Source organism: Mercenaria mercenaria, chromosome 8, assembly GCF_021730395.1.
Source record: "Mercenaria mercenaria strain notata chromosome 8, MADL_Memer_1, whole genome shotgun sequence".
Lineage (NCBI taxonomy): Eukaryota > Metazoa > Mollusca > Bivalvia > Venerida > Veneridae > Mercenaria > Mercenaria mercenaria.
In genome coordinates, this window is record NC_069368.1 from 63,814,059 (window position 1) to 63,837,035 (window position 22,977).

The 22,977-nt window shown below is 32.9% G+C and overlaps 1 protein-coding gene across 3 annotated transcripts; it reads left to right on the forward strand.

The window, feature by feature from the left end:
* The first annotated feature begins 281 nt into the window (after window positions 1-281).
* On the forward strand, window positions 282-4,510 carry LOC123541109 (uncharacterized). 3 transcript variants are annotated; one of them, XR_008372099.1, is made up of 5 exons: window positions 282-414; window positions 1,198-1,819; window positions 2,128-2,206; window positions 2,807-2,905; window positions 3,739-3,989. XR_008372099.1 is itself a non-coding variant. In XM_053550092.1 (5 exons), exons 2-5 carry the CDS (start codon window positions 1,790-1,792, stop codon window positions 4,083-4,085), a joined length of 555 nt encoding a protein of 184 aa, XP_053406067.1. In that variant the 5' UTR covers window positions 302-414; window positions 1,223-1,789; the 3' UTR covers window positions 4,086-4,510. The 3 variants fall into 3 exon arrangements, 2 of the variants coding, with proteins under 2 accessions (XP_053406067.1, XP_053406066.1); XM_053550092.1 differs by having other exon boundaries at window positions 302-414; window positions 1,223-1,819; window positions 3,739-4,510; XM_053550091.1 differs by lacking the exon at window positions 282-414 and having other exon boundaries at window positions 777-1,819; window positions 3,739-4,510.
* Window positions 4,511-22,977: the final 18,467 nt, after the last annotated feature.

Below are 22,977 nucleotides of genomic sequence, written 5' to 3' on the forward strand. Positions count from 1 at the left end.
GGGCATGTTTAAAGCATAAAAAGTATAGATTTGCATGTTTTTGTTAAAAAGTTGAAAAAAAATATTATCCTAGGCCATAAAAACATTTAGGGTCGGGCCAAAAATTTAGGGTAGGCCGGGATACCAGAAACAAACAATTTTTCTTTACGCCTTATTGAGCATTTATAATATAGATGACTCCAATTTTAGGATTTAATTATTTTGGCAAACTTCTGGAAGACAGAAGTGCAACAAGTACTAAAAGTCTTGTCTTATTTGGAGACAGATGCCCGCTCTCCACCCAACACATATTAGGCTAATACTTCTATTTACTTATTTCAGCATCCAAATGGTGATACTCTGTTGAGCTGTTTTCTTTCTGCAGAAGTTGTTACAACAGACCCTGTTGAAAGTTCTTTCACTGATTCAGATATGGTATGAAATGTACTTTAAATTTTTAAATGCCCACTGTAGTAAGGTAATAGCAATTGCTGGTCAGTTATCAATTAGAAACTTGGCCACCCATTCTTATAAAATGGATAGATTGAATTTATTTTTTGATACACAGGTATGTATTCATTAGTGCAGGTCAAGATTGAGTAGGCAGACTGGAGTATCCAGACAGAAGTCATTGGGGATGGAGTCCATGGAGCAAAGTCATTGGAGCTTGGGTCTCTGGATTGGGGTCTCCAGACTGGAGCCTTCATACTGGGGTCTTCTGACAGGTGCCTTCAGACTGGGGTCTCAAACGGGAGTCTTCAGACTGTGGTCTTCTGACAGGAGTCTCTGTACTGGGGTCTCTTGACTGGAAACTCTGGATTATGGCCCTATGTTTTCTTTTCCTCTAAATGATTATATAGAAATGCTTGTGATCTGAAGTCTTCATTCATTATTTTTATGATCTGGAATGAAGGCGTGTTATTTTTCATTTATCCATCCATCACTTCCCACCATTCATTTCTTGTCAGGTCTTTCAAACACTTTTCATCCAGTTGTCACCAAACTTAATAAAATATTTATGGGCATGTTATCTCAGACAAGTCCAATGACAAGCTAAATCTCCTCCGGAGTACATACTTTACGTACATAGTACATTAAGTAGGTGGGTATTCTATTAGGATATTGGTAACAACCGGTCTAAATAGCATTCGTTCCAAAAATAACATCAAATATAGAAATAAATAGCTTTTTAAAGTAGAAACTGAAATTCTTTTTCAGGTCCACATGTCGTTTCTATATGTAGGACATACGCACGAAGACATTGATGCCTCATTCAGTAAGATCTCAGAAAAACTTAGAACGACAGATGCAGAAACAGTTCCCCAATTACTGAATCTAGTAAGAAACATTGAAGATTTAAGTACACTGAAACTATGGGATGTTAAGTCATGGCTAGAATCTTCACTAACAAAAGTAAAAGGCGTCAGTGAACCGTTACATTTTAAAATTACGAAAACATCTGGAAAAATAAAGGTTGTTTATAAAGGGCAACAGCATCAGTTATGGACCGTGTTAGATGGCAGAGGTACTTTTCTCAGAAATCTACCAACTTCAAAAATAAAACAGTTAAAACCAAACTATAAAAACATTCTAGAAAAAATTGAGACAATTAAAAAACAAATCAGTGCAATTAGTTACATGTTTGAAAGCAGTGAAAATCATCTTTGGTGGAAAGCTTTTTTGGAGAAAATAAATACAGTGATGCCAATGAGAACAAAAGAGGATATTATATGGATTACCCAACTACCAAAACAGCAAAAAAAAACAACAAAGAAACATTAAAGACAACCTGGATCCAATACTTAAAAAGATGTTGGAAAAGGAAACAAGTAGACCTGTGGTAATTATATAAATACTATGTATTATTTATAATTTATTATGTATTTGTAATGTGTTAATTGGTGAGTTACGAGTGAAATATAATATATATTTTTATGCATCTGACTGACCAATGTAAGAGCCAATTTTACCAAATAATTTCACCTTGTTTAGAGCATATTGAATGGTTTGGACATATACATGGAAGGTCAAGGTCACATTTGAAGATCAAAGGTCCAGTCATGTATGAAATAGCTACTGTTAAAATTTAAGATTAAGACATCATATCAGAACATTTTATTAACATGATTTCTCTGAACACATTTACAGTTATCCTGTGAAAAAAGACGAAATTTAAAAACCAGCCGAGGGAAGCAGAAGTCGAAAAAAACAGAGCGTATCCAAGGAGGTATTTGTTCGGCTTTACATTTATTTTCAAAAATAATTCAGTTATATACCGTAGTTATATCGAACAGTTCACCTAACCATCCTTCCATGGCCCCCATAGTCTGTAAGCAACTGCCTACTTTTTCATGCAAAGAATCATGGTATATTATAAGTACTAGAAATAATATACTAGTACACCTTGGGTTTGGAGTAACTCAAATGAATCTTTTAACAATGATGGACTGGCAACAACCTAAAAATTAGTTTGTCATGTTTGTAGAAGGTGTTAAAATGTGAGTGTTTCTTCAGCCAAACTGTTTTAGCCTTAACTTAGTGCAGATAAAGAATTAAAGCTGACTTTCATGATGAGAAAATGACTACTGCCATAGAATAGGCAATAACACAGATCTATATCATGAAACAAAATCTGAAAAAATATTTGGTCCTGAAAAATAACACCAAGTTTACAAGGGTATAATGTACTGTGGTTGTGTTGTTTCAAGCATTTTAGAGCATAGTGCCAATTTAAAAATAATTTCCTTTCCTTTTCAATTGAATCTTAAAAAAATATAAATATATTTTTTGCTTCGTTTTGTTTATGTTCCTGTATTGTGTATTTCAGGAAGAAGTGGTGTTAACCGTCAAAGCACTGTAGTACAGGTCAATAGAAAAAAAACTAAATCAACAACACCAGCAGTGCCAAAGAGAAACACACAAACAGGTAAAGGAAAAACAGTGTGCATTTTATATCAATGTTTTTAGAATAATAAAGGTATTAATTTGTTTCTGTTTAAATGATTAATTGGGTGAACCAAAAGTGTGAGCCTTTAATTGTGACCATTTAATAACATCAAAACTGACCAAAAAGCAAACATTATTCAGAGTTAGCCATAACGTTCAGTCATCAATAACTTACTAGAAGAATGTCTCTATAACTTGGCACACATGTATATTAATATAAATGAGCCGCGCCATGAGAAAACCAACATAGTGGGTTTGCAACTAGCATGGATTCAGACCAGCCTGCGCATCCGTACAGTCAGGTCAGGATCCATGCTGTTCGCTAACAGTTTCTCTAATTCCAATAGGCTTTAAAAGCGAACAGCATGGATCCTGCCCAGACTCTGCGGATGCGCAGGCTGGTCTGGATTGATGCTGTTTGCAAACCCACTATGTTGGTTTTCTCATGGCATGGCTCAAATGTCTTCCAAAATACTGGACCTGTAACAATAGTTTAATTGTTTATTCATAATGATAATTAACTCTTCCTGATTTAATCTGCCTCCCTGTTCTGTTAAAATTCAAAACTGTACTGCTCCATCTTTCAGACAGTACCATGTATAAGTTTGTAGAGGAGTTAATAGAAAAAATACTTACATAAAAGTGAACAGTGCAGATTGTGATAAGACTGCACAGATGTGTAGGCTGATCTTGATCTGCACTGGTGGCAAAGGCATAAACCTTTGCCACCAGTAGCCAGAAAGTTGAGACATTCAGGGGTTGTTACTTTATTTTTCTTTTAATTATAACATGGTAACTATTATTTGTCTTCAGGAAGGCGAATCATGAGATGGAATAGCTCAAGATGGATCACCATACTCACCGATGATGAGAGGAAAAGACACATAGGGTTGATAATCATCTTCGAACTTCTGGGACATTTACTACTGTACATTATCTATGTTTTTATAATGACCAGATGTATCAAAGAACTTTTTATTATGATGGACAGAGTTTGGAAAGCTATTTTGTTAGCACACTTGGGTCAATTTCTGTGTGTTCTTACAGTAAACACACACTTGGAACACTTTTGTTTTGTGTTTTGTAATGTTAAAAAGTCATTTCCGTGCAGTTTATTGGTTTCGTATCCTTCCAGGCATTCACTTAGTATTACGCAATAAACAGATCAGCACATTTTTAATATCACTGGAAGACAAAGCACTCAAAGGTATCATTGTGATCTCCTTTTTGTCCGTTGTCAATCTGTACGTCTGTTCACATTTAGTTATATAAGGCTTGGTCAGACTGTTTGTCTTCATAAAATCTCGGCCAAGTTCGACAGTGGATCATGTGGGTATAAAAAGTAGTTCACTAGATCAAATTACAGATAAACCTTGTGAACACTCTAGAAATTTTTAAGTGTTACGGTATTGGATCACTAATAGAGAACCTCCTTTTTTGAAGAAAATTCCTAGTACCATCAACCTACTTTTACAGCAATTTTTAGGGGGGTGTAGGTTCAAGCCCTACTGGGACCAATTTTTTTTTCCTTTTTATACGCCCGTTTGAAAAACGGGACGTATTATGGGAACGCCCCTGGGCGGGCGGGCGGGCGTCCACAGACCTTGTCCGGAGCATATCTTCAACATGCATGGAGGGATTTTGATGAAACTTGGCACAGTTGTTCATCATCATGAGACGGAGTGTCATGCGCAAGAACCAGGTCCCTAGGTCTAAGGTCAAGGTCACACTTAGAGGTCAAAGGTCAAATTCAAGAATGACTTTGTCCGGAGCATATCTTCTTCATGCATGGAGGGATTTTGATGAAAGTTGGCACAATTGTTCATCATCATGAGACGGAGTGTCATGCGCAAAAACCAGGTCCCTAGGTCTAAGGTCAAGGTCACACTTAGAGGTCAAAGGATACAGGAATGAAAAATTCAAGAATGACTTTGTCCGGAGCATATCTTCTTCATGCATGGAAGGATTTTAATGTAGCTTGGCACAGTTGTTCACCATAATGAGAGGGAGTGTCATGCGCAAGAACCAGGTCCCTAGGTCTAAGGTCAAGGTCACACTTAGAGGTCAAAGGATACAAGAATGAAAACTTTGTCCGGAGCATATCTTCTTCATGCATGAAAGGACTTTGATGTAGCTTGGCACAATTGTTCACCATCATGAGACGGAGTGTTTTGCGCAAGAACCAGGTCCCTAGGGGTAAGGTCAAGGTCACACTTAGAGGTCAAGGATACAAGAATGGAAACTTTGTCCGGAGCATTTCTTCTTCATGCATTTAGGGATTTTGATACAACTTGGCACAAATGTTCACAAGCATGAGACGGAGTGTCATGCGCAAGAACCAGGTCTAAGGTCAAGGTCACACTTAGAGGCCAAAGGTCAGATACAAGAATGACTTTGTCCGGAGCATTTCTACTTCATGCATGGAGGGATTTTGATGTAACTTGGCACAATTGTACACCATCATGAGATGGAGTGTCATGCACTGGTCCCTTCTTTTAAATTACTTCCCTTTGCTGTTACTATAAATAGCTTATATTGTAACTTTTTCATTACAAGTCGTAGGGAAAAATCGGGACCACTTTTCTGTAGTACAACATGCATGTTACATCCAATTCTGAGGTGTATTTTGAGCTATCTCTACCTGGTAAGGATTTGTATGTGGACTTGTAATTTTTTTTTTCTGATTTTTTTTTTTTTTTTTTTTTTCTTTAAAGATTAACTTCCCTTAGTTGTTACTATAAATAACTTACATTGTAACTTTTTTATAATTGACCGTAGGGAAAAACCAAGACCACTTTTCTGTGGTACAACATTGATGTTACTTTCAAATTTTGGGTGCATTTTAAGGTATCTCTACCAGGTAAGGATTTTTTTTGTGGACTTAGAAAAATAAAAGAATTTCAATAATTTCTAAAATAACAAACATTGTAAACAACTAGAAAATTAAAATTCCATTTGCAAATACAGATGCTAGTGTAAAGAAATTTGCTGTGACGGGCGTATATTGTGACATTCTGGCACTCTTGTTTACTAGTAAGTTTTTATTTCTTTCAATACTTATTATTGATGTTTTGTACAAAATGCTGATGTCCGTACATCCGATAGAATTTTCGTGTCTGCTGTGTAACTCTTGAAGCATTGAAGGATTTCAACGACACTTGGCACAAATGTTCACCACATTAAGATGATGTGCAGAGTGCATGTTTCGAATGGCTCCCTTCAGTGTCACACAGGGGTCAAACGCCATATGTCTTTGTTTCATGTATATATTGCTCTGCATTGCGGTGCTTTTGTTTTTATTTGGCAGGTACCATTTTTGTTCGCTTACTATAATTTTTATAGAATTACTTCCCTTTGATGTTGCTAAAAATAGTTTATTTTGTAATTATGTTATTTGCCTTGGGTAAAAGCCAAGTATATTTTTCTGCGGTAAAACATTAATGATACATTCAATTTTTAGGTGAATTTTGACATATCTGATTTTGTACACTTATTTTTTCTGTTGACTTAGAATTTTTTAGTTATTTCTTTGCTTTGTCTTCCTGTTGGGCTTCAACAGTGGGGTTCTTTGATAGGAAGTGATATGCCAAAGAACAAAACTCTGACTTGCCTAATGTTCGAGTAATCTCCCTTTATCATATGTTGCTTGTCTGGTGTATAACTGGAAAAGTATTAGAGAATTTGATTGAATATTAATTTAGTGAGAGGCCATTGAAAGTAGGTGCAGTGTCAAAGAACAATAACTCTTCCTTGTCTAGTTTTTCAATCACCCCTTATACAAAATAATGCTTGTCAAGAGTACAAACAGCATTTGACTGAAACATAATGTAATGATAGAAGTTATTGAGCAGAAGTGCAGTCGGGAATAACCATATTTCAACCATATTTTTGTCAAGCCCGCTCCAAATGGCTGTTCGGTACCGTCCAAGTTGGTTTGTCCGGACCATAACTTTGACTTGCATGGAGCAATCACATTTATATTTGGCTTGCCATGAATGTTAACCTCAGTTAGACAGAGTGTCATGCCCAAACCGCAGGTTCCTATCTCAAAGGTCAAGGTCACTCTTGGAAGTCAAAGGTTAAATTCAATAATGACTTTGCCTTGAGCATTTTGTCTTCGTGCATAGAGGGATTTTGATGAAACTTGGCACAACTGTTCACAACCATGTGATGAAGTGTCATGCGGAAGAATAAGGATCCTAGATCTAAGGTCAAGGTCACACTTGGAGGTCAGAGGACAGATACAAGAATGACTTTGTCCGTAGCATTTCTTTTTCATACATGGAGGGATTTTGATGTAACTTGGCACAATTGTTCACCATCATACAACAGAGTGTCATGTGCAAGAAACAAGGATTACTTCCCTTTGTTGTTACTATAAATAGCTTATATTGTATTTTATAACTGGTTGTAGGGAAAAATCAAGACCACTTTTCTGAGGTACAATATGCATGACACATCCAGTTTTGAGGTGTATTTCAACCTATCTCTACTGCTAAGGATTTTTGTGTGGACTTAGAATTTTTTTAAAGATTTACTTCCCTATGTTGTCACCATAAGTAACTTATTTTGTAACTTGCAGTGATTTTTATTTGGCATACATGTTTGCCTCAATTAGACATGGTGTCATGTGCAACTCCTAGTCCTTTTGACAGCTGGCGGGCTAGACATGTTACCTGTGGGCATCTAATTTATTATGTCCCTTTATTACACAAAATAATGCTTGTCTGGAGTATAACTTGAAATGTATTAATGGCATTTGATTGAAACTTGACATAATGATCAATAATTTAAGGGTTGAAGTGAAATGCCCAAGAACTATAACCCTACCTTACCTAAATTTATAATAATCTCCCTTTATAATTCTTCTTCAGAGCATACTATGAAAAATGTTAAAGGTACCTAATTGAAACTTCACAGAATGATTAAAGCAATTGAGTGGAAGTGCAGTGTCAAGCACTTGCTGCAGAGAGTATCATTCAGTTTAACTGATTCCATGTTTGTATTTGAATTAGAAATATATGTTATATATACACATACATACGAATGTATGAATTCTATTCATTAATTAATTTTTCAAAAGATAATTTTACTTCTTATTAGACTGACGTATTGATCTATTCAGCACCTGAGTAATTTCATGTAACATTCTTGATATTTCGTTTCGCATCAAGATTGTGTAACTGATTATTGATGGAGCTAAATTGCTTGGTCAGTATGTTACATGTCTCAGTATTTCAAACTTTTTGTTCTTAAGTTTGATTCAGTTTTCACTAACATACAAATGGTTGTAGTATACCTTCATTAAATTTCTTGTTTCATACCATTACTTTTTTGTACATTAATAAGGTTGTCAATAATGAATCTCTTTGTCAGTGGAAGAACATGTATAAGTAGATATACTTGTATTTTGTCTACCAATATGATTGGTTTAAAACTTAATTTCTGATATCAGGGTATATTTTTATAATTGAAATATTAAGTGTTGTACATTGTAACAGTTCGTAAATTTAGAAAATTCATAAACAAATACACAAAGCCTATTTTTTCATATTAATTGTAATCAGTTTAAGCTACTTTGTAAATTTATGTTGTTACTTAAATTGTTTGTAAATTTATATTTCTTAAAATTTGAAAGTTAGAAGTTGACATTTAAGTTCTTCAGAGTTATGCAATAATGGACAATTTTAATGATCAGTTTAAGCTACGTCATAAATTTAATAACCAAGTTATTACTTGTTCGTAAATTTACGAACAGTGCCAAATACATTTCTTCCCATTTGTTAATTTTTCACAGTTTTCATCTTGTATATAATTTTACGGACAAGTAACAACTTTTTTGCTTTGTTAGATTTACATTTCTTACAATTTGTTAATTTTTCACCTTTTCATCTTGTTTGTAAATTTATTAAGTTTCTCAATTTTTTAAGAATGATAAACAAGTAAATCACTTTCAGCTACTTCGTAAATTTACGAATTATGTCAGATTTACAATTCTTCGCATTTGTAAATTTTTCACAGTTTTCATCTCTCTCGTAAATTTTCAAAGTGGAACTTTTAAGTTTCTCAGTATTTGCAAAATAGAAATTTTAATCACTTCAAGCAACTACGTAAATTTACGAAGCTGTTACTTGTACATAAATTAAGAAATTATGTCAGATTTACATTTTTTCACTTTTATAATTTTTTCACAATTTTCCTCTTGTTTCGTAAATTTACGAAGTGGAACTTTTTAAGTTTCTCAGATATTGGCGAAATAGAAATTTTAGTAACTTCCAGCTACTTCGTAAATTTACGAAGCTGTTACTTGTACATAAAATAATGAATTATGTCAGATTTACATTTCTTCGCATTTGTAAATTTTTCACAGTTTTCATCTTGTTCGTAAATTTACGAAGTGGAAGTGTCTCAGGTTTTTGCAAAAAAAGAAATTAGTATTACTTTAAGCTACTTCCTAAATTTACGAAGCTGATACTTGTACATAAATTAACAAATTATGTCAGATTTACATTTCTTCGCATTTGTATTTTCTTTTTCAATGCACATTTCTTTTTTATACATATGCAAAGCTGATTGTTCCATTTTTATTTGTTACCTTATTTCATGCCAAGCCTTGGCAAACTTCGTAAATTTACGAACTACTTCTTTTGAAGACTTTTAAAATCCAATTAATGTATTAGTTTATATGAAATTTTTACGACTTATTCCATTCGTAAATTTACGAACATGTCTTAATTAATAATATCTTAGTGCTAAAACTTAAGTATGTTTTTATTTCTTATGAAATGCCATTTAATGGTTGTTTGTAAATTTACGAACTTTATTATATTTGAAAATTTCCAAATAACATCGCTTTTGGCAAACTTCGTAAATTTACGAACTACTTCTTTTGAAGACTTTTAAAATCCAATTTATGTATTATGAAAATTTTACGACTTATTCCATTCGTAAATTTATGAACTTGTCTTAATTAATAATATCTTAGCGCTAAAACTTAAGTATGTTTTTGTTTCTTATGAAATGCCATTAAACGGTTGTTCGTAAATTTACGAACTTTATTATATTTGAAAATTTCCAAATAACATTTTTATTATGTATTATATGTATTATATATATATGAAATAAATGTATCATGACATGTCATTTTATGTGTTGATTTTTACTTCCGTTGAAAAATTTACGAAGAAAGTATGTTGTAAATTGGGAAAAAAGCACGTAAATTTTTAGGTGATGAGGTTAAATGTGTGAAGAAAAGCGTGTTGATTTTTTCTTCGCTAAAAAATTTACGAAGAAAGACAAACAGAATTTGGAAAAAAAGCGCGCTTTTTTTTAAGGTTTTGGCTGAAAAAGAGGAATCTCGATATAAAATCCTCTTTTAAAATACAACCAGTTAAAGGATGACATGTTTTTTATGACCTCAAGCATTTTTGTTAACAAAATCAGTGAAATTAAACTGGATTCAATAGAATGTAAAAACACTTCACTGATTTTTATAGCAATAAGTCGTAACATTTATACCAAAATTACCTTTTTCGTAGTAGAATCGTGTATATGTCAACTCAACCCGCTATATAAGGACGAACCGTATCAGCTCGTTCACGTTGCGTGTGTTTTAAGTGTTTTTTTTTTTCTTAATTTTACTGCGTTATGTTTTAAAATTATTTGTTATGTTCAGGTCAACATTTTTCTAGCATGTTCTTAATCAACTCTTCTTGTTTTATATCATACAGAGAACACTGTTGTTACTTGATCGTCGGCTTCGGCGTAGGTGTTTGTGAAAGATTTGCATTTATGTAATCTTTTTCGTAAAACCAGTAGGAGCTGTAAGAGCTTTATCTGTAAAATTTTGAAGTGAATTGGACGTTGTATTATAAATCGAAGGCAAAATGGCAGATCAATGTACTGTTATAATAACCCTATAACTTATCATTTGCATAATGACAAAGGCAAGAAAAAAAAGCGTGTTCTTATAATATGCTGACATTTCTTGAATCATACATTTATTTCTTTAAATTGTAATCGAATATTGTGTTTTTCCAACTTTAGGATGACTTCAAAACAATAACAACAAACACTCAGTTATTCCGATTCGAGGGTTTCTGAAAATATAACGGGCATGCTAGGTTGTCACGTTAACAATATTTCGTTATCATCTTAAATTAACTCAACGTCGACTATGTATCGATTTGTAAAGTCATGACTACTTCATATCATCTTCAAGCGTAGTTAGCGGGAACTTCAAAAAGAAGCGGCATCCTCCATAACATGTTAAAAAAACTGATCTTCATTAAAAAGGTTAAATTCACACCATTTACGCAAATGGCGTCGAAAAATAACATTTTTGCCTAGCCTAAACTACTTGTGATGTTGCCGATTTTAGGACGATCTTTTAGCTTAGGGGCTTCCATTTAATTAAAGAAATAGTTTAATAGGCCCGTTGGAACCTACACGGTGATGTTTACCTCATCCTAAAATCATGCCAAAATCTTTCTATCATATAGACTTTTTTGACAGTAAAATGAGTGAATTAAATACGGGAGCCTTCGACATCGTTTACGTTGTATTTTCTTAAATTTCCCCTTCCCCGCTTTTCACGCGCAAGTTGTGTCTAACAAAATTTCACAAAGATCTGTTTATGGGGGAAATAATTATCACAAAAATGTTTTACAACACTTATACCCCGTTTGATGGCCTTATGTGTTCACACCCCACTTCGTCTTCAATCGCAAATATCTAATTACCGTACGAAAAAGCCTTAATAGTTAAAATTCAAATGACAAACTGAAATGGTAAAATACCATTAAGACATAATTCATATTTACCTAATAATTAAGATGACAGGTACAGCACATGTCTGTAGAACTCGACCACCTAACCATTCAAGCTTAGTAGAATTTGTAGAGACTTACCTTAATCCCTCTTTATACATGGGAAACAATTTGTTTATAAAATGAAATTGTTTAGTGAACACCGTTTGTCAATCATAACCCTGTCAATGCTATATCAATGCAATGGAAAAGTAAGCAATCTATGTTATCTCTTATAAATCTTTTAGCACAGTCATGCATCTGACTGTCCTGAAATTGTTTTATTTTTTTTTTCTCAATTTCCTATATATTTTTTCAAAAATTTCTCTTTATAGCAATAGCTTTCCCAACATATTTATATTCATTCGAAATCCTGTTGGATTTAACCTTTCAAGTTTGTTTGTTGACAAATTTAAACAAAACATGTCATACTTAACAAAATTTAATCATAACATCATATTCTGTACAAAGTGCTGACTGTTGCAGCAGTTAGGCATGATTTTTTCATGCCTTGAGATAAGAAGTGCATGATTTGCATGAGATATTATGTACATAAGTCCACAATGAGGTTTCAGCGGAGTTGTCTCCATTTCTTTTCCAAATATTTACCAAGGATCATTTTCTTCAGCTATTATAAATAATTTTTCACAAAAAAATGATATTTTAGATATTTTTTTTTCAAAATGTGTACTTTGATGCAGCTAGCTACACATATATCTAAAGTTGATTGTGCTTACCTGAAGATTGTACTTTTAGTTTCAATGCCTAGAATTTAGGTCTTACGTCTTTAGAGCGATTCTCTGGCAGAATCAAAATTTGAAAGAAGGGTTTAGGAGTTACATGAAATTTTCAGGACTCATTGTAATTAATTTGCAAAAAAACAGGCTTAGGTATAAACAAAACTTAAGTAAATAAATAAGTGACTGAAAGATCCATAGAATTGAGAATAGTTGTCTGGTTAGAGGACATGTGGGTCAAATCGTATGGGTGTCATCAACACGTTATCTTCGTATACTGTATACATGTACGCAGCAACATAACTGCCTTTTTCTGTAATGCAGAAAGTTTTGAGCTGACTAGAATATTCGCTTCGGGTATGTCATAAAGTTAAATAAGATAACCGAGCAGTGTCTATTGAATAGTCTGACCACATGATTTTTTTTCTCTCTTCCAAAACAGTCATTAATGTTTATCTTTTATCTGATTTTCATGAAATATTAAGAAGTTTGTAATTTGTGTATATCTGTGGACAGGATACATTTATCTTGTGCCTGCAGATGATTATACATTGAAACTTGTTTTTTTTCTTAATCTATAAGTTGTACATAAATGTGCTTAAATGAGTAATTTACATATCTTTATTATATTATTTGTTATATTTATATTACATTACATTTAATATTTAATATTTATCTTAATAAGAATCAGTTTACAATGATTTAAGAAAGTTGATATACGAGCAAATATATTTATTATACTGAAACGATTTGAAATGAAACAGTTGCGTAAATACTTCTCGCTTTAAAACAGGTAATGAAGATGATTAAAGGGAATTTTTGCACACTATACGTATGTCTAATCGCCCCCTTTCATGTGTTTTGTACGGTGGTAATATATAGCTCATATAAATATAAATATGTAACAAATTCAAACACTGTAGAATTTGTTCAACTGATAGAATACACTTTTTGTCATTCGCTTATTTTCCTTTTCGTGAATGAAGATACACTTAAGAACATCTCAACAAAACAATATATCTGAGTGCGTGACATCTAAAGAACATAATGCTAATGAGACTCTAATAATTGATAGATAGGAGAGATACTGGTTTTGTTCAAAATACTTTGATCGCTATCTGATAGAGGATGGCGAAAAGCGTAGATCGGCGAAGGAGATTGGTCACACAAATGCTATGCCCTTTATGCATTTTAATACGTATAGACACCTATGTCTATATAATATTCCTCTTGACACGCCTTTTATAACCAGAGATGACATACTGAGATATACCTTTTACACAAGAGAACGACATTCGTGATACTTCTTTACTTCTTATTTGTGTGGCGCACCGATTCAACTTTTTTCTATTTCACTGAAAATGACTCCAAATACATTAAACGTCTGGACAAATTTTATAGCTTTATTCAACAAAGTTAATTGACCCTTGCTGTGTCTTTTGAAAATGATTTAATTTCGGTAATTTTATTGATCATAATGAATAAGATCAAACACTGCGACGTGCCTTGGTCTTTATGCCTTCCATTCGACATACGAATCGCAGAGTTGTTTTGAGTAAGTAATTGTCATATTGTAGTTCACTATAGAGAATATGATATGTCTCAATGTTTATAAATAAGAAAATATAAACGTTCGCAAACTGATGATTGTTGATTGTTCTAAATATATAATGTTTTAAACTTCATACTATTCAGAGAGAAAACTGAATGCTTAACGTGCAGTCTATACCTACAGATTCAAATAGCAACTTCTTTTATAGGGCATGTATCCTGACAAGTTTTGCTTATTAGTATATGAAATTTATAAATTGTACTACTCTTTCTACAAATTTTACATAATATTTGCTCACATCTCATTATTTTTTTAACAGGCATGCCTCCCAATAAACATTAGCATATTCATCTTTTAAGAAAATAAATATCGACTGATATCAAAAATGACAGTCCAGTATTGTTTAAGAACATATCCAAATTTGTATCGTATAAAATAAAGCTTTAGGGCCAAGTAAGATTACGGCTAATTTTGGCCTCCACCTAAATGATAATTAAACATAGCGATGGTACCTACCCAAGACGTTTCAAGGGAAGCAACTCTGAATTGTGCTATAAGCTGAAGCCAACATTAAACCTAATCAAAATTGAAACGGAATCTAAGTAGGCTTTCCCCCAAGCAATTGAACAAACAGACAAATATTTCCTATATTCCTTTAATACTCTTTGTTACCAATAGTGTTCATGCACGCTTTTCCCATGGCTTAAATTTAACTATTATTTGATTAAGTTTTCCTGAGGCCCTTCCAGAATAATATGTTGCCTGAAATTAAAGATTTTAACATTTCCATTCAAAAACTACTACGCGACATAAAATAATTGTTACTGTTACTATTTAAGAGTTTCAAGGTTAACATTGTTTAACACTTTCTTAGCTTTTATCTGAAGATACAATCAGAAATAGCAAAAATGATATAAAGGAGCAAAATTATGTCCAACTTTAATGTTGTTAATGTTCCTTTATTTATGAAGCTTGTTTTCGAACATTCGTCAGTTTCTCCGTGAACATGCTCATTTCTACGTGCACATGCTACATATTGAGGTACATTAAGTGTGAACATGTTTAGTTGCCAAAAACAAAACCTAGATAATTTGCCTATAAGCTGTATGTAAACAATCTACATTGATAGATTACATTTCAGGCATTTGATAAAAGTATTCCGTAAGGTAATTTACAACACACATATTTTTCCATGCATAAGCACATGAATTCCGCGGGTTTTGATGAATAGGGTGTCAAAAAGAAAATTGTTATTTTATGTTAAAAATGATTTATCAAATTAAACGGTCACTTATCAATCTGAAAAAGCACAAAAACGCATCAACAAGGTGCTAACAGTATATGCGCTTTTAAAGGTGTCATATCAGGGTCAAGAAAAATCAGAAATACAATCAATAGATACTACACGCCTGGTAAACTACAGAGCTACCTCTTTAAGAGGTATACGGTAAGCAGTGTATCGAATATCAAAAATCGGGGAATGGTAGGCGATGTAGATATGATTTAACTTTACAGAGAACTTTTAAAAGTTTGCTAATTCATTCTTAATTTGTGGTCGTGGTGATGTTTACCAACAAGCTGATTTAGCAGTGAATTTTGCCATATCGTCATGAAAGCACTTTCATTGTCAAATATTTACATTTTACTTAATATTAAGAAGCACACCGAGTAGGCGTGAGATAGCTGTAAATATCCAATGCATTTGGAAATACAATATATACCGAAAATGTTTGGGGAGTAAAATTAATCACATTTTATTGTGAGAGATAGCTCTGTCGTGAAGGAGATAGTCATGTTGCTAATGAGACAGCTCTGTGCTGCATTAACAGTTTTGAGCAGTGTTGAATGTATCCGGATAGTATATAAATGGTATAATATATGCAGACTTTTAGATGAAAAAATGTTGTTTTCTATTTCTCGTTCTGTTTAATTGAACTGAAAAGTGGGAACACAACTGCAGTGATGTACTTGATAGTACATAAAACAATAGGTTTGAATTGTTTAGATATGGCACGGAAAAGAACCACAATTGCAGGATCACATATGTGTAGAGTTATAATAATGTTGCTGAAACACCCGCTTTAGTGGCTGTGACGTTGCTGCAGAAAAGACAAATAAATGATGTTTCATTTCTGCAATTTGAAAATTTATTCAGTATTTTCATAAGTCCCTTATATTCAGCAAAATAGGACACAGATTTTGGCGTATTTTTCCGTGCATTTATTTAACGCCTTTCATAAAAAAGAATAAGTTTATGCGAGTCGAATTATTACAATCAAGATCACAAAATCAGCTTTTATTAACTGCAAATTGCTTAACATAAGCGCACGTACCAAAGCAGTTTAAGGCCATATGATAGGGAATTGAACATTCAAGAATTAAAGGATTTGTATACAATGGTAATACAATTCTACGTCTCAAAGAGCTTTTAATGCAATGTCGCCCGCGTAAAGTATCGACTGAAACTAAATTGAGTTCTAGTGTCAGAAAGGAAATAATCAGAGGTACATTATAGGTAGAAATATTTGCTAAACAACATACCAGATGTGTTTGAGTTCATCGTTTACAAAGCAATAAACAATACAAAATTAGCTTGAACAATTTAGGCTCATCTGATACATATTTTACAAATACACATTAAAATAATAGTGATTAAGTTAATCTTAATGATATACAGCTTGTACACAGGTATAAATGTGAACAGTACCATAATTGGTCAGAAATCGTTTAACTCTTATAGGTGTGTGATATTACAACATTTTGCAACAAAGGAAAAAGCTATTCACAGTGTGTAGGTACGTTTTATGAGTAATTAAATCCATTTTTTACCAATAAGTTTCTTCAAGTTAGTCTCATTTGAACAGTTTCTAAGTTCATATATCACTTCTTGGCCAAACTTAGTTTCAATGCGCCTATAGAATAAGTGTCGTTCGATTTCAGCTCTAGGGCAATTAAAGGGTATGTGATAAAGAGAGTCGGTGAATAACATTCCACAAAAGTGACATAAAATCATATATTTCCTTTCAGATATTTTCGTTATCCAGATCTTGCTAACTATATGTGCATAAGCTAAACTATCACTATCGGTTGCACAAGCCCATGTTAAAGCGTGTTCAAATAGTAGTATGTAAAAATCTAAATCTGTTAAAATCATTATCATATTTAATGTGGGAACGCCAGAATTCCGTTTCGTAAGATTGAATACTAGTTCTGCATATACTATTCCAATTATTTTTCTCTTCGAAGTACCTGTTTGGATATAGTCAATGAGAAAATGCGATATTCTATATTTGGTAAGGATAATTACAACATCAGGAATATATCCTTCTAGTTTTGTCGCCTGTCCTACATATGTACCCTAAGAGCCTCGCATTAATTTTTCTTTAACTAACAATTAGTTTGGTATATTGCAAAGACTGCCTAGGAAACACAGCTTTGTTTTATCTACTTCGGATTGGAGGGATTTCAAGCCAAGCATGCTGAGACACATTTCAGTTCGAGTTCTGATTTCAAAGGTTTGAACCTCTATAGCTGCAAACCTAAGGAACATTTTTACCAGTAAATGTAATATTGATTTCTTAGATAATTCCATAGTTTGGCCCAAAATAATAGTCTCGGTAAGCATATTTTTGATAGTTTATGTAATCCGGATCAAGATAAATCGATAAGAGGGAAAATAATGAAGACTTCGCTTTTTGGCGTACATTGTCAACTTTGTATTGGCCATTAAATTTACTGTTCAAATGTATACCTACATGTTTACTTTTTGAGTTTGCTTGATTGTATTTTCTCCAATATTTAAGATACGTGGGTTCACAGTACGTGACTGTCTACCAAATTCAATAACGAAAATGTTGCTAGCATTAATTAAATATCTAAATCTACATGTGTAGCAGTAAGTTATGTCAAACATTTTCTGGACTTACCCGGGCTAGTTGCTGAGAGTGCTATATCATCGGCAAGGGTCGTGTTAACTGTTTGATGACCAAGGACGGATGTACCAAGACCACTTTGTTCTAACGTGTTTAAGAGCTCGTCTACAAAAAGGTTATACATCCAAGTGGAGATAACTCCTCCTCGACAAATTCCTTGTTTTACCGGGAAAAACATGATTGAGTGTTATTTACAAAATTATAGCTTGCCATATGAGAATGGATGTCGACCAGTATTGACAACATTTTACCTCGAATGCCTAAATGTTTTAATTTATAGACAATAGCGTCTAACCAAACTGCGTGAAGTGCCTGTCTTTTGTCAAGCATTGGAATATATACTCTACTGTTAAGATCTAGATTGTGATAAATTGTTTCTTCGAAGTTATTGGAAGCTGTTATCCAAGTATGTTTCTTGTAAGTATTTTATTGTTTATTTGGAAATGATATGTAGGTACTCGAAGTCCGACCATGTAAGTTATCATGTAAAATTTTGTCATTTTTTTTTAGATTACTGAAAGTAATGTTATCAGCCTCTGATTGCTTGGGTCGGATCGTGATTTACCATTGTCTTTATATATAAGTAAGATGAAATGGTAAGATTCGTATTTTCTTTGATACATTTTAACCGCTAGCTGATCGTAGCTGGCGAAATCACGGTTGAGGGGAGGGGATTTCTCATCACAATGTCATTCTTTCAAAAGTCATTTAGCACTTATATTCACACACTTCTATATTATTTGGCTCTTGCCATGCTCCTTATAACCAAAGATGGCACATTGAGATATCAATTTCTCAAAAGAAATATATACATGATACTTATGTTTTCAATTCTTTTGAATACAAATTATTTCAGTATTTTTATCGGACTTTACGATTGAGAACGATAAACGCGTTCACTAGAATTTATTAATTAAAGTTAACTGTTGTCAAATTGTGGTTCATAATAGAGAATATGTTTTTATATATAATGTTAATAAATAGATTTACATACGCAAAGAAGAATTCAAAGTTAGATATCATGTTGTTCAGAATATTAGATATGTTATATTTTATACAGTTCACAGATAAAACAACATGTTTAACTTGCAGTCACTACCTGCAGCTTTGAAATGCAACATCTCCTATACAGAATGTATCCGGGCACATTTTTGTTGTTAATATATTCAGTTTAGGACTTATAATATAGCAAATGAGATTAGATATCGAAAATTATAAAGCGGTATTGTTGAATTGAATATTTTAATGTGTATCATATGAAATGAAGCGAAAATCCCTTCGAACTTGCATTTAATTGTCGGTAGCATAAATAACACTGTCGGGAGTGTATTTTGTTTAAAAAGAAGTATTTGTAGAGGCAAAAAGTTCCTAAAATGCACACAATAACTTAATATCTTCTTTTCTATTTCCATTATTGAATATTTCAAGCAATTTCTAAATTTCGAACAAATTGGCATGAACTGTGACGCGTGCACAACAATATCTGATGCTATGTTACTTTATTAATCTTGATACAATTAATTGATGTTGCTTATGTATTTCATTTCATATTTAATACTGCTTTTCTACGATGACAACTGGTGATTCTTGATTTTCATGAAACATTCTTAACATGTATATCATTAAACCCTCTTCCTCACTTCAATTATATAACAAATGCGTCATAAATCAGAGGATACATGATGTTAAATATACAGTTTTCAACAGGAGCTATTTTTCTTAATTACATAATCATGCTCAACCGTTCCTAAAATATCGACTATCTATTTTACCTTCTAATTTAATGTGACCGTATAGTGAACATCTATTTCATTAATTTGTATGTCGCAAATGTGTCGAAATTCTAATTACACCCACAAATTCGGTATGCATCAGTACACTGCATATCAATGAGCTATTATGATATCAATGGAATTAACAATTATCTTCCCTAAATGTTTCTTGACATATCATCGTACTTTATTATTACTGTCTTTCAAATGGGAATAAAATGTCAGTGACCATGGTTCATAAAATATGTAAATATTAATTTTAAACAATAAACAATTTAACTGTTATTGGACTATTGTAAAATGTATTGATGTGTGTATAGGAAATGTAAAATGCTTTACAAAAAAAAAAAATAAAAAAAAAATAAAATAAATGGTGACACACGGTAATTGATATGTGAAACCTCCTACATTTTGTACTGAAAAGTCAAACATTTCAGTTCCATATTGCAGTTATTCTTAACGTTGGTGTCTGGTACTTTGTATAACGATAGCTTGGTGTTATTTAAAACAAACCGCTCGACACCTCGCAGGGCCAATGATAGATGAAAAAAAAACTGACCGGGATTTGCAGTGGATATACGGAAGTCCTTACTGGTTAGAAAAACAAGTTTACTTGACCTTGACATTAGTGGCCTTGACATTAGACCGACAGCAATAGTTCATGCAGCTGACAAATATTATAATCATCGGAATAATTTCTTTGTAGTACTCAAAAGTTCTCCAATGCAAATAAAAGTAACGGAGAAGAAACAAATCTATACTTGATATTGGACTTGGACCTTCACCTGTAACCGACAAACATTGGTCATGCGTTGTCATATTGTCTTATTACGGGGAAAGTTTTTGTGTAACGCTAAGAAGATCAATCAATGTATATGAATATCATGAAGCGTAAACACTTTTCACTTGACCTTTAATAGAGAACATGACCTTTGACCTACAAGCATAAGTCATGTACGAACATAATAATATACATGCCAAGATTTATGAACCTGGCCTGAAACCTGTTTGAGTTATCAAGATTTGATGTCCACTCTTACATTTGCTCAAGAGGTCATTCTTAGTGCTTTTAAGGGGCCGCTTGAGTTCTTGTCTCCTTTTTTTGGCCCGAAATATCTTCAAACAGGAAAAAAATGGACAATTTCCCACGGATTGCTTGAAGACCATGTAGCATCTTTAAAAAGTATCTTTGTTTAAATGGGGGCAGTTGGAACTCGATCTTGAAGTAGAAATCAATAATATGTGAATCTCCTTTTTCAACATGATGATTTATCATTTTGTACAATTATACCCAGTACCTTATTAGCACTTTCAGACAGATTTCAAGAAAGTTTATGATATAATTGTACACTTAAAGAGAAAAGAGATAGGAATTTAAAGATTTTGATTTAAATTTTGAATGTTTTTTAAATAATTTTAAAATCTACGAAAGAAGTCTCACATACAATTATCAGAACCCGAAGCTATTTTATTTACATGTCCCTTGGAAAGGGAATGAAAAGAAGTACTAATGAAGTATCACCGGGGCGAAACGAAGTATCCGTGCCTAGTCAGGTCTTCAGATGAGAACCTATCCAAATTCAACCAATCATACTGAAGTTTCCAGATGCAATATACTTGATGACACAGGCGGTCCCGTTCCGTTTGATGAGAGCAGAAATCAAATGATTACAAATGTACTCTATAAACTCAAATATTGTAACAAACAAAGTCAGTGAAATAAAAATGAACTCAATAGCATTTAAAAACAGTTCATTAATTCCTTTAGAAATACGCCGTAACATTTGTACCGAAATCACATCAAATGTAAATGAAGCAGAAACTAGTTTCTGCCATTATAAGGACCATCCATATGAACCCGTTTAACTTTAATTTTATTTTTGATGACTTCTTGAATTACTGTGTAATGACTCAGCCTGATTTTGTTAAAACTATATCACCTTAAATAAACATTTGCATGAAGAATTCATTGCATTTAGCTTATACGATTTATGAGGTGTTGTCGTTATTTGCATGTCGGTGGCGTTGGTGAAGATTTTTTGTTTAAGTTACCTTATTATGTAAGCATATGAGAGCTAGAGCTGTAAAAACTAGATACAATTATATTGTAACCATATTTTACAAATGTATGTTATTTGTGTTGTCATGACAACGGAAACTCCAAAGTGACAATGAATCATGGAAATATAGAGACGTGCAGTTGGATGTGTGATGAAACCAAAAGTATGCACTTAAGTTGTTTTTCAGTCAAATCATTTTAAACGGTCCCTAATATTTAAACGGATGATGCTTAGTAAGAGATAATTATGCAAATTTTGTTGCATTAATGACTTGAAAAATACACGCTATGGCTTGCGACGTCATACTGCTTTCATGACGTTGTAAATGTCACGTCTAAATATGCCCTAGGTGGCTTACTTAAAATTACTCTTGAAAAAGAAAAGATATTTAGTTCAAATTTTCAGATCTGGGCCCGTATTCATAAAGCTCCTAAGTGAAAATTTTCCCTAAGGGACTAACTTAGGGAAAAGTTTCAAAGCATTTTGTGGACAATCGCCGACATAGTTGGAATGTCTAACAATATTGTCACATTTAGTCTGGCATAGCAATGCAGATTATCAATAAATCTTATAAAGTTTACAATTTTCTTTTGTGCTATGTTGTTTAGGAACTTTTACAAAGTTAAGGATTTTTCTAAGTTTTCTCCTTAGGAGCTTTATGGGCCCTGAACGGTAAAAAAAGGTTCTTTATGGACATTGTGCTATCTTAATTATGATTTTTTTCACTAATACAGGTTTTCTCATGGAATGACCCAATTATATATTGATATGTTAATTGCAGGATCACTACAAACCGTTGCGCACGGTGTTTAGCAAACAGTTCTGCATTCAATATATTGTAACCACCAAACGTGAATATCTGTACATTTGTACATTGACGCAGCGTTTTTTGATGATTATAGATTGCATTCAAAATGGTCAGACAGCTTTAGAGATGTTAATAGATTCTGCAAGAAATTTAGAAAATAGTTTTGAAATTATGAAATGACAAGTCATATACGAGGGTTGGTCCAAGAATGATGTAACTTGAGCCGTGAAAACGGGTATGATAAAAAGAAAATAACAAAAACTCCTGCCAAGTTACCCTGATATATTTGAAATACTTTTTGAATTTTTCATACTTATCGATACTTATAGAAATGCACAGAAATCATGGTAACGATGATCACCACAAGTCATTGACGTTGTGTTG

Excerpts from the sequence above, each read along its gene's own strand:
- LOC123541109 (XM_053550092.1), top strand. The coding sequence starts at position 1,790 with ATGTTGGAAAAGGAAACAAGTAGACCTGTG. Across the intron at positions 1,820-2,127 it reads AGGAAACAAGTAGACCTGTG|TTATCCTGTGAAAAAAGACG; the intron begins GTAATTATATAA and ends ACACATTTACAG. Across the intron at positions 2,207-2,806 it reads AACAGAGCGTATCCAAGGAG|GAAGAAGTGGTGTTAACCGT; the intron begins GTATTTGTTCGG and ends TGTGTATTTCAG.